General features: G+C 32.5%; 3 protein-coding genes across 3 annotated transcripts in view; 1 reads left to right on the forward strand and 2 right to left on the reverse strand.

Moving 5' to 3' along the window:
• Window positions 1-15,776, forward strand: part of LOC135845811 (hemicentin-1-like) — a 972,708-nt gene that overhangs the window by 228,735 nt on the left and 728,197 nt on the right. The window lies entirely within an intron of this gene.
• On the reverse strand, window positions 1,442-5,904 carry LOC135843521 (uncharacterized). Its single transcript, XM_065361455.1, has 4 exons — window positions 5,604-5,904; window positions 5,235-5,345; window positions 4,354-4,546; window positions 1,442-2,402 (listed from the first exon to the last, which is right to left on the reverse strand). The coding sequence occupies exons 2-4, from the start codon at window positions 5,330-5,332 to the stop codon at window positions 1,539-1,541; spliced, it is 1,155 nt and encodes a 384-aa protein (XP_065217527.1). The 5' UTR covers window positions 5,333-5,345; window positions 5,604-5,904; the 3' UTR covers window positions 1,442-1,538.
• Window positions 9,930-14,418, reverse strand: LOC135843875 (uncharacterized). The gene is made up of 4 exons (XM_065361914.1): window positions 14,085-14,418; window positions 13,825-13,942; window positions 13,501-13,696; window positions 9,930-11,092 (listed from the first exon to the last, which is right to left on the reverse strand). The coding sequence occupies exons 2-4, from the start codon at window positions 13,929-13,931 to the stop codon at window positions 10,013-10,015; spliced, it is 1,383 nt and encodes a 460-aa protein (XP_065217986.1). The 5' UTR covers window positions 13,932-13,942; window positions 14,085-14,418; the 3' UTR covers window positions 9,930-10,012.

The following is a 15,776-nucleotide window of genomic DNA, read 5'->3' on the forward strand; positions in this document are numbered from 1 at the left end:
ATAACCAAAAATGAATGCAATTTTTTTGAATTTTAAAAATGGGCAATAATGATTGAAAATGGGATACTCATGCGTTCCAAAATATGTATTTCTCCATTTTCAGAAATAATATCTTTAAATATTTTGGTCTAATTATATAATAAGAAATATTTGCACGAAGAAAAAATTTTCAAAAAACGAATTTATCTAATGAAAATAAACGATTTGCAACTTCTCAACCGTTCAGTAGAACCCTATAAGTGGTCTTGGATTTTGACAGCAATACAATGAATCTCAAATAGTACCTTTCGATACTGGACCATTTTTCCTAAAACAGGTTGGGTAGGGGCTACAGCGAAAAAATCACGATTTTTTCAAAAGTGTCCATTCTTTGAGGGCCCGCATTTCCTTTCCATCGGCATCTGGGGGGGGGGGGCTAAACTTTTTTGCGGGTAATTTTCAACTAAAAATGAAGGTTTCTGCTGAATTAGGTCAAAATCCGCTCACTTTTTTTTTAGGAAGGGGTGATCCACCCTAATATCTATGTATGCGGACAAATCTAAAAAACAGATGGGTAGTTTTTCAATTCAATAGAAACAAAAAGAATTACTTACTTATTTGATAGCTGTGGAAATCAAGAGTGGGGATTCAATAATTTTCGACTATTGCGTATTGTAACATAAATTTCGAAGTGAAAACTTTGCCATTCGGCTCAAGTCTGAATTTTCCCTCCAAATACCTTCAAATTCGCTTTAAAAAAACAGCCAAGCTCAAATGACTCTAAAATGCACAAAACATGGATTTTTGAAAGGGTCGTGTGTGGTGTAAAAAATCGTTCAAAACCAAATTTTCAGCCACTTCAATTAATAATTTTTTAGTTTTTGGTAAATTTTGTATATGTAGATGAGGTGATTCTTAAAAAATGATTTTTCTGCTTGAAATGAATCCAACAGTTGAAAGTTATACTTAGGTTTGTGATTTTTTTTTTTCAGTAGTTACTAGTTATACATATACTTAGTTAATATTCAAAAATTGAATTATTTTGACAACAATTTTCCAAAAATACATCCGTCCCTTTTTTTATCACAGGTTATCTTTACTACAGACAGAAATAAAATGATATTACAAATTAAAAAAATTAAAAAATTTTAAAACACATTCTGATAAACACGAGAAAAATTATGGCAGCACAAATCTTCCAATAAAATTAAACTCTAATCAGTGTTTTCTGTTCAAAAAATTTGGATCGATCTCTTTTTCAAAAAATCCACGCTAGTTCATATTATTTTTAAAGTAAAATGTGTATAATTTTTGAAAATTTGAAAAATAAAAATTACATTCTATTCAAAATGGAGCAACTTTTTTTGAGCAACCAAAATCCCCCAAATTAAATCAAATTTTGAAGCATTCACTCAAATATAGCAATAAATGGCTCATTAGGAGAGAATAAATTTTACTTCACTTGGTCGAAAAATAGAAAAAATACATTTTATTAACAAAACTGGAAACACAGACTCACATTTTATCTCAAATAAAAATATTGTAGTACTTAAGTTTAATTAAGAGCAAAACTTCTTCTTTAATTCGGGGGTATCGCACGGAGGTGCACTTCCTTTATCACTAGTACTAAACAATGACGAAGCTGCCTGTCGTTCACCTTGTGGGCATCCTGTTAGACTAATTTCTGGCACATCATTGCACTTAGCGCAGTATTTATTCTTGTACGCTGTCTTCGATGCTTTTTCATACGTGATGGAGGTTTCCTCCAAACACTTTTTAGCGATTTCTGGATCGGAATAAGGTGGACACGTTGATACCATATCAGTAACACATTTTCTTACATAAAGTTCCAACTCTTTAGGGAGTACAGATGCAAACTCGCAGATGAAATTTTTACCGTTGTACTGACTTACAAAACGTCTGGAATTGCTATCGTAACGAACATTTTCCAAAATATTGTCCAAATCTTTTCGATTCCTATTGAAATCGATGTTGATTTGTTCGCGTTTACGACGGTTGTAATTGATGTTGTAAGGTGGTTTAAGAGTAGGACTTAAGAAACGAATGGGATTGCCTTGATTTAGACCGAATAGAAATGATGGTCTCGAATAAGGTTTGGCATATCTTGGTGGAGCGTAAACTTCGTTATTGTTTTCGGAAGTTTCGAAAATTCGGTTTTGCGAATCGAAATATCCTGCTGGTGCTTCTCCACATCTTGCCGAAAGATTCCAAAGCATTACGTCGTTGAGGTCGTTGTTGCAAAGTGCGCAATATGCGTTTCCGTAGGTGATACGTGTTTTTGGATTGGTTACTGGGCGAATTATGGAATTATCGGGACCGTCCAAAGGTGGAGGAGAAGCTAGACATTTCGCTACGACCGCTTGATTCTGGTATTCGGGAGGACAACTGGTGATCTGATAAACCTGTCACAAAGATGATGAAAATAATTATTGTGAGTGAAAGTCTTGTCCTTCAAGAAAATGTTGATGTGTTTGACTTTTAAAAAAATTTCCAAAAGTTCACTGAAATAAACACGAGGAAATTTTTTTAGTCGTTTAGTTTTCCGCATATACCGGACGAACCGTACGTCCTAGCAAAAATCTGATGGCAGTAATCTGAAAAAGAATTGAATTCTCTTCAAATTCGTTCTACATGAAATTTTCGAAGGAGGCTTAGTTTCAATATTATACGTCTTTGAAGTTGGAGTAACGAAAATTTGCTAATAAATAAGACCAATTTTTTGTTCCTCCAACTTTAAAGACGTACAATTTTAAAACCAAGTGTCCTACGAAAATGTCATGTAGGGGTCATTCCACATCAAAAGACCAAGAAGTAGTAAGGAGGTTCGGTGATTTTTTTGAAATTTTTCCTGTAAAAAGACCATCCGAAGGGATGGCCAATGGCCCAAATTGCAGCCCTCTGACCCTTTTTAAAGGCTGCTATGGGGTGTCAAAGTTTTCAGTGAACTTGAAAAATCATCCATTTCAGCAGTGGATTACTCAATAACTGCGATACCTACCAAAATGGAATTTTTTTCAATAGTTAGGGGTTTTGAAAGGCTTTTTGGTGATATTATGAAAATCAGTGTTGCCACTTTTTTTCGTTCGAAAAATTAGCTCCAAAAGTTTCAAAACGTAGTTTTCATATCGCTCCAACTCTCAAAAATTCTGAAAAAAAATATATTATGAACAACTTTTCATGCTGAACAACATATTAAAAAATTAGGATGGGATTACTTCGTAAAATCGATTTGAAAAAATTGAAAGTTAGCGAAAAAATTCGATTTTTTGATTTAAAACATGAAAAAAAGTTTTGATTAGTGAAGTTGACCCATTTGATCCCCATTTTTACGTATTCGTTCAAAAAGTTGAAAAAGCTCTTCACTCGATGACATGACGAACTCATCACAAAAAAATCAAAACTAGAAAAAATTCAATTTTCAATTCCAAACATCAAAAAAAGTTGAAATTTATTCACTTGTCTTATTTTGACATCTTTCTGGCGTATTTCATGAGAAAGTTGATAAAAATTTCACTCATAGCAAAAAAAAATTAAAATTCGTTAATTTTTTTAATTCACTCAGAGTTTTGATTTTTTTTGTGATGAGTTCATTTCACTGAGTGAAGGGTTTTTTTCAACTTTTTCAACGGATACGTGAAAACAGGGGTCAAATGGGTCAACTTCACCAATCAAAACTTTTTTTCACGTTTTAAATCAAAAAATCGTATTTTTCGCAAACTTTCAATCTTTTAAAAGCGACTTCACGAAATAATGCCATCCCAATTTCCTAATATGTTATTCAGCATAAATATTTGTCCATAATATATTTTTTTCAGAATTTTTGAGAGTTGGAGCGATATGAAAACTACGTTTTGAAACTTTTCTAGCTAATTTTTCGTACGAAAAAAAAGTGGCAACACTGATTTTTATGATATCGCCTAAATATCGCCAAAAAGCCTTTCTAAATCCCTAACTATTTGAAAAAGTTCCATTTTGGTAAGTATCACGATTATCGAATAATCCACTACTGAAATGGATGATATTTCAAGTTCACTGAAAACTTTGACGCTCTCTAGCAGCCTTTTAAAAAAGTCTAGAGGGCTGCGATTTGCGACATTGGTCATCCCTTTGGAAGGTCTTTCCACTGGAAACATTTCAAAAAAATCACCGACCCTCCTCACCACTTCTTGGCCGAATTGTCGTGGAATGACCCGTAGGCAAATTTATGAAATTGTAGAGCACTTAATTCTCTTTCAGATCACTGGCATCAGATTTTTTCCAGGACGTACAGTCCGGATATACTCGTATGTGAAAAACTAAAAGACTGAAACTGATTTGTTCAAATACACAGAAGTTATTTTGTAAATCTTATACCTGCGAACTTGAAGAACAAGTGTAGCTTTTTCCGCTACGAGTGTCTGCGCCATAAAATTCAGAATCTTTACAGCAGTCGTTATATTCAACACATTCGAAATCGCACATACAATCTCGTCCGTCGAGAGTACGACGATTTTTTGGCAGATTTTGTTGGTTGCTCAGATGACATGATGGCTCATTTTTACAAATTCTGAAATAAAAATAATAATAATTCAGAGCGATTGTTTGTTCTCGTATTCGTTATTGTAATAGTCCATCTTGACCGGAATCAGAGCACCTCATTTATGACGTCATTGCACTATTTCTCGCTGTTTTTTTCTTCAGTTTTCATTTCTAAATTCTGGTTTTTGAATTTGTAATAGAAATCAGTGAATTTATGTAAATTTTGATGAGGACTTTTCGTAAAGAAAATGAAATTTTCTGTCAAATGGTGTGAAATTTTTTTTTGTTTTTTGTGCAGAAACGACGATTAAAATTCTGAATTTTTTGGTATTTTAAAACACCTAAGTATGTGTTCCCTGAAATTTTTGAGTAATTTCAATTCGAAGTACTGCCACTTACATGACAATTGCGAATGAAAATACTTCATAAAATTGTTGTTTCTACACGAAAATGAAATTTTTTTACACCTTTCTACGTGAAATTTCATTCCCTTTAAAACCAGCCCTTATCAAAATTTAGGTAAATTCATTTAGGTATAAAAAAGTAAATAAACATTGACACATGAAAAAAAAAGCTTGGAAATGAAAACTCCTGAAAACTCAAAAAAAAACCAGTGAGATAAGAGTGCTATGACGTCATTTCTCGAGTGATTCAGTTTCCAATGATGTGAATAAAGAGGTATTGATACAGTACAGTCGTAAATTGGTGAAGCTTACTTTTGATCATATTCTTTCAATACATTGCTGAGTTTCTCTGCTGATGATGCTTTTCCAATTAACAGCCACGAAACCAATAAGAATGTTATATAATACATATCAAATGGTTAACTGCAACAGTAGATACGTATTTCGTTATTAATTATATATCACGTTTAATCCAAATTCAAGAAACGTAAACAAATTGTGACGTAGCATAAAACAACACTCATAAAAAACAATGACACAGTCGAAATTAATTTCTTTCACTTATAGGTTCTTTCTTTTATTAAATTAAGCATACAAACTTTTTCGAATTACTTTATTAGGTAGGTACCTAGATATTTTTTTATCATGATTGCAGTTAGAAAGTTTCACATATCTACCTACCTATAATCTAAAACCTTATACTTAATCAAGTAGGAAACAACTATACGAATATGAAAAATCAGCACAAATATTACACTTCTTGTGACATCGAAATTTATACTAGGTGCATATGAAACAAGTGGTCACGGGTTAACAACACGAAACTACATTATAAGCCTCAAATAGCGAAGACTTCGCGCATCTAAGAGTAAGTTACTGTTACTGTAAGTGTAAGTGTATCCCGAAGTTGTTTGCTAATACGATGGTTTTAGCCACATTTCAACATTTACATATGATTAGCTCTGGTACTGGCAGTCGGCGTATGAACGTCGAACATGTATGTACCTACCTGAACCCAAAACCGGCTATCAAGGTTAGTATTAATTTATTAACCAAGTAAAGCCTGCAGTCGTTAAAAATGTATGGGGATTTTCTTCGGAAGTTTTTTATTAATTGTTTTTTTCCACTTTGGTTTTCGTTAGACGAAGACGAAAGTGGTTTATAAATAGAAATTATGCACTTTCTTGAAAATTACGCGGGTAGGCAACCGAAATGACAGAGTTATTTTTATTAGTGGGGAAATGAGAGGTAGGACGTATTATGCATAATATGTACCTGGGCTGGACCGCCCATAACGTTCTCATACATCTCAGAGGATGCAATATTGCATTCTAGGAATTTTTGATTAGGAACATACCGAAAATTTGCAGTCTGTGCCGAAAGAACTTACATTTAGTGCATTCGTAAATAAAAAACAAAAAAATAATAAATATATTTTTTGGTTTTTAAAATTTATTAGGTATCTATCGATTTAATGACAAAGATAGTAAGATTTTTGGCAACTATGCAACGTTCGTGTCATTGAAACAGTGATTATAAGCTCACAGTATTACTTTAAAATTAAATGGAATCTACTTTATCTATCAACATCATCGATGATTTTATTTTTTTTTACAAAATATGTATGTAGTTAGAATTAAATAGGCAATAAGTAAACTAATTCGACATTACGTACAATATCTTCGACTTCTCATTAACTTTAAATGAGACTGGGAAGAGATGCTGCCATACTGGTGCATAAATTTTCTACTTTTAAATTTCTAAGGTTAAGAAATTCAAAAGTAAGTATGTCTAGGCACTTATAGGCAGGTATTAATATTCAATAATACGTCGTATTTTTTGCTTCAAGAGCAAATTTATCTGGCTGAGACATTTTTGCTTCCCAATAAAAGTGAAGGGATTCATCAGATTTGAAAGGCTACGACTTCGAATAATTTTACGTTTCGTAGTTCTGTTCATATTGAAACAGGGCGAAAATTTCGCTGGAAAAATTTGAATTTGGAATAGTATACTTATTACTTGACAATTATTATGGATTCATAATTGAATTCGATTATGGTATATCTACCCATTTTAATATCAATTGAAAAAGAAATGAGAAAAACGATTTGGTTGTTTCAGAGATGTTTTTAAAGGTGCAAATGTTCAAACTTTTTATTAAGCCTATTTTTATTTTATTCTATTTTTTTAGCTGACAAAATCAGTTTATCAAAATTCTTTGTTTCTCTGCCTCAGAATTTTTAAAAATTAATCCCCTTTTCAAAAAAAAAAAACTTTCTCCGGCCCTTCAAACTGTATTGACCTCCTAATAAGGAGCCTCTCCTAGTAAAGAGCCTCTCAAAGTTGAAAAGTTGAAAAAAAAATGAAAATAAATCAAAATCAGGAATATTTTTTTGAAAAATCTCATTTCCACATGGAACTTTCAATGATGTTTGCTCTCTTGTATGAAGCCCCCCCCCCGCCCATTTGTAAAACATAAAAAATGGGAAATTGATGTCTGTAGAATTTTTTTCCAATTTCTCAATGAGCAAAATCTTTCTAAATGAGCAAATTTTCAACAAAAAAAAACCTCCCTGGGGCCTCCGAATGGTGTTGGCCCCCTTGTATAAAGCTCCCAAAGTTGAAAAATGTTTGAAAAAATGCACAATTGATGTCTGCAGGTACAAATTAATTGAAAATTTTTCATCTCTGAGTAGAATACCTTCTAAGCAAGCCTTTTTTTCAATTATTTTTGTAAACACTCTATTTCTCGAAAGTTGTAAATCCATGATTTTTGTACCCTCTCCTCATCACAAGTAACCAAATAAAATTGATTTTCACCTTACCTGTTTAAATAGTCCTCTAAAATTGTTTAATAAGGTTTTTTTAGCTTTTTTTTCTGTCAAATCTGTACAAAGTCAAAAAGTTTCAAAAATCGTCATTTATTGGCAAAATAGTCAAGAAACGTTCATTTTTGTCAAAATTGTCAAACATTGCTGTTCTTGCCATGATTGCCCAAAAAATCACTGTTTTTGCCAAAATTGTCAATAAATTCTCGTTTTTTGTCAAAATTGTCAGAGTAAGTCAATTTTTAGCGAGTTGACGAAAGTTTTGATGTTTTTTCGTCAAAATTCTCAGGAAATAATTCTCTGGAGAAATAGTCCAATGGTCGTCATTTTTTTCCAAAATTGATCGAAAATTTTTGCTTTTTTGCCAAAATGTCCAAAAAGCATTAAGTAAACACGAAAATATTATTTAAAAAAAAATTTTTTTGAAGAAGGGGCTAAGTTCCACTTTTTTATTATGTAAAGGGGTGAAAAATATTTAGCAATATTTCTTGTGGAAAGGGAGCAAATTTAAGGATTAGAAGAGGAAAAAATGTAAAAATGTCAATTTTTTAGATTTTGTGTACATTTTGAGAATTGGGGAGGGGGAGGGTTGCTTCCTGACGCGACTTATTTCTACTGACATGGTTGAAGGAATTTTTCTCGTGAAACCCGACAATTTTAGGGCGTTGACTAATATTTTTTTCACAAGTAGTTATAAATAAGAGCTTTCCCTTCTGATCCACAAGTTGGTCATGGGTAGAAAATAGAGATAGGGGACGTTGGAATTAGAAAGTTCATAACTTTGACAATTTTCTCTGATATTTCAATTTTTTTATTGAGGGGACTGAAAATTTCATGGTTGATTTTCTCACCCGACGCATTAACTTTAGAAGGTTGGAATGGAAAAATGCCAAAAAATTTCCACCACATATGAATAAGGTACCTACACAGTACACCCTATACCCTAGCCCACTACCTACCTACCTGCTTACCTACCCACCTACCTACTATGAAATGCCCAAGAAGGTCAACTCATCATAAATGCAAATTTATTCTCACTCGGTGGCCTAAATATGAAAACATAATAAATAAAAGAAAAAAATACACAGGTCAGATCTATACTTGTTTTGCTATCAATTAATGAATTCCACGCATAATTACCAATATCGAAGATCATATCAAATCAGTTTGATTGCATATTTTAACAAAAATCTTGTTTTTTTTCTCGTAAAAAAATATTATAAGTTTGTCATATTACGAGTACATCGAAATTAGAAAGAATTTCATGCAACTGCTTTGTAAAAAATTGTAGAGAAAAATTATACTTATCTTACTGAATCTGAACCTACGTGAAGTTGAAAATAAAAAAATGAATTCCTGGAACTGGAAATTATTTTTAAAAAAAACTCTTTCCCAGGGACTAGCTCGCGAAAAAGAAATTATAAATCGTTGAAAAATTCTAAAATAACTACGGACGATTAAAACGATCATCCAAGACGAGTTTAATGATGTGGCGCTGTAAACCTCTCTCTACCATCCATCGCGCTAAAATTGTTTATGAGATAATCCTGTAGAAATTTTTTATAACTTTTACGATGTGTCGATTTTAACGTTGGCATGAGATTAGAGGTGATGTTAAATGTTAATATACCTACCTACCTTATGAACTAGAACTTCGGTGAAATGTATGTACTTTATGTGGTGTTAACGAATTATGTAATGATGGCTTCTAACATGGCTATTAAAGCAGGTGAGATTTATGTTTTTTTTTACGAAGAAGAATCCGGTGTCTAGCGCGCCTTCGAGTCGGCTGGTTTACCAAATCTCTAACCTTGACAGTTGGAAAAAAATGACGTTACCTATTTACGTATATTTATACCTGAATATTTCGAGTTGAATAGTTGCCATTGAAAAAGGAGAGTATTTTTGCAGAATAAAATGTCAATTTATCTACCTGGCTATCCGGGGAGGAAAACTAAAATTCGTGTAGCATTACGTAATTAAGTATATAAAAAATTTAATCTTTGATTTTTTTACTTGATAAATACGAGCGTGTGAGACACTTCTAGGTAAATGCCTCTTTAGATTTTGTAGGATTATTTGTAACTCCAGTCAATATTCAAAGTCACTCAAAATATATATTGAACTTTTGACATTACGATGCTCTTGGTATTAGCGAAACAAAGAAAAAACTAATGAGACTCGTGCTAAAATTTATTTTCAAAAATGCACATATTTTCATCAAGTTAAATCTTTACAGTTATTGTTTTTTTTAGACTTTTCTCATTCTCTATCAGTTACCGGCGGCGCCTCTTTTCTCTCATCTTCTCTGTTGAAAATACTTTGCATGTGTCCTTTACTTCCGCCTGGTTTATAATTGTTCGCCCCATCTGCAGCTTCTGGAGCTTTACTTGTGCTGCCATCGCGCGTATCTTGAGGTATACCATTGACACTATCTTCTTTTTCGTCATTGCAACGAGCACAGTCTTTATTTCTATACGGCTTCTTACTCGATTTATTATAAACGACATTCGTATAAATAGAACATTCTTCTTTAATCGCCTGATTTTTATAACCATTCGGACATTTTCGTTCCAAATATGGAACGCATCGTCTAGTAAACTGATCAGCATTTTCGGGCAAAATAGGAAGAAATCGGCAAATGAAATTTTTATTATTATATTGACTAATATATTCTTTGTTTTCGATGTCGTACTTGGCGTTGGCACAAATCTCTTCGGCTTTTGCAGAGTATTTTTTAAAATCAATTTTATACTTGTTGTCACGTTTAGCTCGTCTGAAATTATTGTACGAATTTTCAGAATTGGAGGGAATGATACTTTGCAACTGTACAGGCCATTGCGTATTTCCACCATCTAGCACAGTATCGTTGTATATGTATAAATGTATATCTAGAAGGATACCGGGGGATGGTTGAGTTATTATGTTATTTATAACTTTAACTTGGCAACTATTGTTGCAATTTTTTGTTTCTAATTCACCACTTGATAATCTACTCGATGGCGGAAGATAAATGTAAGGATATGGTTTCTCAACGGTGGTCGAAGGAGGGCTGGAGTCCGTATAAGAAGGAGTTTCGATCTTATATCTTATTGGTTTCAAGTATCCTGGAGGAGCTTCGCCGGTAGCTACTCCCATCGGGAACTGGACCCAATTTTCCATATCGACGTCGTTATTACAATGGGCGCAATGTCGATTTCCGAATACTTCTCGAGTTTTCACGTTGCCTATGGGTAGAATCATGGAGATATCTTGATCTTCTAAAGGTTGTACGGATTTTTTGCATAATTCCTTCGTATCCGAATCTTCCCAGTTTGATGGACAGTCGGACATCAAGTATACCTGAAATGAATTTCGAGAGGTTTGAAATTATGTTTGGTATAAAATCACATCAATCGAAAGTGGAGAGAATTTCGTAGCCATTGAACGCCTTATTTTTAAAAAATGATTGAAATTTTCATGTAAAATTTCTTTTTGAATAGTGGCCATTTTGAAATTCTGAAAATCCGTAATAATATTTATGATGATCAGAAATTGAAAAATTTCGGTAAAATTTGGCAATAATGCATGAAAAAGTCTAAAAAATTCGTTAACGTCATAAAATCACGAAATAAACCATAAAAATCAATGAAAATTTAATTTACTTACTATAAAATGTGGCAATAATGAATGTAGGTATTAAAGTTTTGAAAAAAAAGTAGAAAAATGTTGAAATTACCACAGGTACATAAAAATACCAAAATGAGGCTTCAGAATTTCAATTTCGAAAAATGAAAGTGGATCTGCCCGAGGAAAGCACGAGCAAAAGCTCTTGGGAATTTATAATTCAAGAAGGTAAAAAAACATTTACATATTTGAGGTGAGAAGATGTTTTGTTTGTTGAACATCTTTTAGGGTTAAAAATTAATTTTTTTGGAAATTCAAAATTGAAAAATGAAAACAAGTAGATTGACCCAAGCGCATGCTAGGGCAAAAGTTTTTTTTTGCTGAAACAGACCAACGAAACCACTTGATCTATTCATTATACCTAATTCATAACTTGAGTAGCCGAATCTAATCATTTCATTTCATCTAAGAATAGAATGAAAAACCAACCTCTTGCAATTGAGGAGGTGGATAGCAGAACGTAATAACTCCATTTTTGTTTTTTTTTTGGGAAATTAGGAAAAATGGTCAGGAGGGGAAGGGTGGGGGGTCAAGTTCCAAAATTGGTGTCAAATGAAAGGGGAGGGTGCCATAAATAAAATTTCCACTCAATTTCAAAATTTTGGTCACCTGGGTAAGCACAGAGAGGATAAGAAAAATAAGTTATTGCGTTTTGAACGCAATTTTTTTTTTGGGTGTTTTTCTGCAAAAAAAAACGTATTTTTTATTTGAAAAAATTGAAAAATTATAGAAAAAAAGTATGTTTAATCGAAAATTTTCAATAAAAAGCTGGAATGCGAAATTCAAACAATTCCTGTCTGTGATATAGCATTCAGAGAGTGGGAACCAAAGCACAATTTTTTTAGTAACTCCTACCCAATGAGTTTCAGTATCTACCCGATGAAAAAAAAACAGTGTTACCACATCTGCGCAACTGAAATGTATAAAAAGTAGTGGAGTTATTGCGTTTTGCAAACAAAATCTCATTTTTTAATGCATTTAGCTCTAAAATCAGACTTGTTTTCCTCGATTGCGCTATGATATTCAATTGATGGGCAAAATCTGACACCGGGAATGGATTCCCCGTTGAATTTTACATAATATAAGGATAGATATCTAACTCAATTTTCGTAATTTTGGAGTTATTGCGTTCTGCTATCCACCTCCTCAATTCACCACTCATTGATTGCTAGGTCTTTCTTGAACAACATTCGTGAGAAAATGTTGAAATTTTTAAAGATTTTCAGTTTAAAATTCTGCATGGTATAAAATTTATCAACTTGCTTGAAAATTGTTGGAGTTGTACTTGATTATATTTTCAATGGATAGAGTAACGTTGAACCTTCCCTTACAAATGATCAAAACCAACATCCCTAATTGGCTTTCAATTTCCCTAATTGAATATCAAAGTTGCCACTTTGAAGTGGCTGGCCACATTTGGGCATGGATTACTTGAAAATTGTTGGAGGATTGTGACCAAATTCAGCAGTGACCTTAATTTTGAGTTGGAAGTCGAAAGTCACTCAAAAAAAACTTTAGCTTTGTGTTTGCTCCCCTTTCTGCTAATGGAGAAATGGGTCAACTTCAAAACATAGTAATTGAAATTTTGCATAAATCTAGACCATCATTGCCATCAAAATCCACGACCGTTTTTAGGGTTGGCTTCATTGAATGGTTGAAAATTTATAAATTAGGTATTGATTTTAAGATGAATTCGTGCCTTAGAATATTCTAGTCTAAAATATTTCGCATTAATTATTAGCTATGCCAATAAAATTTCGAAAGAAAACATTTCTGAAACTGAAGAAATGTTTAGGAATAGGAGGTACAGCAGTGCTAATTTTTTGGCCGTTATTGCCAATTTTCAAAAATTGTAATTTGATGAGTATTCAATTCAAAATGTAGGTCTTCACTACAGGTTAAAATCCTTCGATATATTTTTTTTCGTGATTCACCCTAACGTGAATACCCATTGGAATTGAATTTTCTATTATTTGCTTCAGAGCAATTTTTTTGAACCACCCTAAGTCGAACGTAAGATCCACTTCCATCAAAAATACAACATGTTGACTAAATTATTGAGCTAGTATTGTAGTGTCACATACCGCGGTAAATTCATTACAGTGATGAGATGGAGCTAAACTTTGTTCATTTGGTCTATAATATGGCGAATCTTTACAGCAATCTTTGTATTTTATACATTCTTCATCACACATACAACCTCGACCTGCCAGTGTACGCCTATTTTCTGGTAAATTAGCATGAGTGACTAATCTACACGTTGGTTCATTATTTTTCACTCTAAAAAAATTGTAGTACTCATTAATTGATTTGAATTCCAATTATTGAAATTAGAAAGAAATTACCTACTAAAATGTATCATCATCACAGAACAAATATATTTAGATGAAGATCTAGTTTCTACTTACTTTAAATCATAAAGCTCTAATAGATCACTGTTCAATGCAGAATCTGATAATGTTACTGCAAATATTAGAAGCAGTACTAATTCGCGCAATTTTAGCATTTTCCTCATCTCTGCAGTATCTAAAACGAAAAATACAATACTTTTAGCCTTTCAAAATTTCGAATTGAAAGCATGAAAAATGAAAAAAAAAATGAAAGAAATAGTGGATGGAAAAAAGAAAGTGTAATTTTTTTTAAATCTTGTAAACTTATACCCACTTACTTGAAAAATATATATATTTTTTAAAAATCTAATAATCACATTAATACATTTTGCAATATAAATTATTAATTAATAAATCACAGTTCGAAAAATAACTCATTATAAAATTTGTTTTCAATCCAATAAACAATTACCGAACGAACACTAACATTTCCACAACTCAACCAACCGTGCAAACTGCCTGTTGAAATGTGTTAAAAAATAAATTACCTATTTACCGACGAGTGGTCGATAAATGAGATAAAATTCAAGAACGCAAGAATATTTTAATATTTGGCATCTAATCTGATGCTTCTCTACAAATGATCAACTTTTGTTGGGTAGAAGCGTTTACTGGAAGAAGACATTAAAAAACTATACAAAACCATGAGCAACATCACTACTTATAATTCATGCAGTAGTTACAGGGTCATGCGAATCCATACATTTAATATTACCTACTAATATGTGGATGGAATTGTCGTGGCGGCGTTTTAAATACAAGTGCTTAGAAATATATTGTAGGTATATTCGAACCTAAATAAAACTTGTCGTCGCGAATTTGTAAATCCAGTTATACAAATTATTCAAACTATACTCATACTCTCCACTATAATTGAACCCACCGGTGAAAAAAGTGGGCACACTTTATTCATTAATCGTTCTTTTTTTGGTTGTGAATGCGATACAATGAGTTGCGCATAAATCATAAATTGATTATCCATCAAAACGACAACCTCTTATCTGGGTTTTACTTACCAGCGTGTTACTGGAGGATGAAACTGAAATGGGTTAATTTTCCACCGCATTTTTAGGATTCGTTTAAATGTGACAAGTCCTTGAAAATAAAAAGGTCAGAATAATTTTTCTGTCCTTCACTGTCACTATAGGTATAGAATGATTTTAGTATTCTAAAATACATATTATATCAATTTTCTTCTCAAATTATTTTTTAAAAACTTGTTTCACAGTCGAATCTGAGCTTCTGTCAATCATTAATCAGTGGCGTAGCCAAGGGGGGGGCGAAGGGGGCCATGCCCCCCCCTTTGAGAGCGAAACCCCTCCTTGAGAGCGAAAATTTGAAAGAAAACATGCAAAAATGGACGTTTTTTCGTTGTTTGGACCCATTTTTTCAAAAAATTTTCGCTCTCGCTTCGCTCGAGCAGTAAGTTTGCCTTCATTTTCATGAAATCACCACACATTACAATAGATTTCCAGAAAATTACCCCTCATTTCGATTTTTTATGCCTAAAAATCTGGTTTTGCCCCCTTCTTGAGAAAATCCTGGCTACGCCACTGTCATTAATGGAGATTTGAACTAACTCGATTTGTGATAAAATAAAATATGTAGGTACTATGGTCAAAAATCTCAAAGTTTACTTACTTCCATTTGGGTAAAATTGATTTCCTTAACGATTCCAACTTAGAAATGAGCAATGTAGGTACTTACCTATTAAAAGAGATTCCAAGTGGCAGAAAAAGAACAAATAATACTCTTATCCAAAAATGTGTCGCCAAAAAAACTCTTTGTAAACTGAACTGCATTTTTTGAATTTTAGAGAATTTTTATTATCCTAATTCAAAAGTTTATTTTTTACGAAAAATGCAAAAAATGAAAATTTGATCAAACAGATTAATTTAGTGTTACGAATTTTCATAACATCAATGTTCCATTCCCATAAAATGTGAGAAGAGTTAATGAGTTATGCACCA

The sequence above is a fragment of the Planococcus citri genome, chromosome 4 (genome assembly GCF_950023065.1).
Source record: "Planococcus citri chromosome 4, ihPlaCitr1.1, whole genome shotgun sequence".
Lineage (NCBI taxonomy): Eukaryota > Metazoa > Arthropoda > Insecta > Hemiptera > Pseudococcidae > Planococcus > Planococcus citri.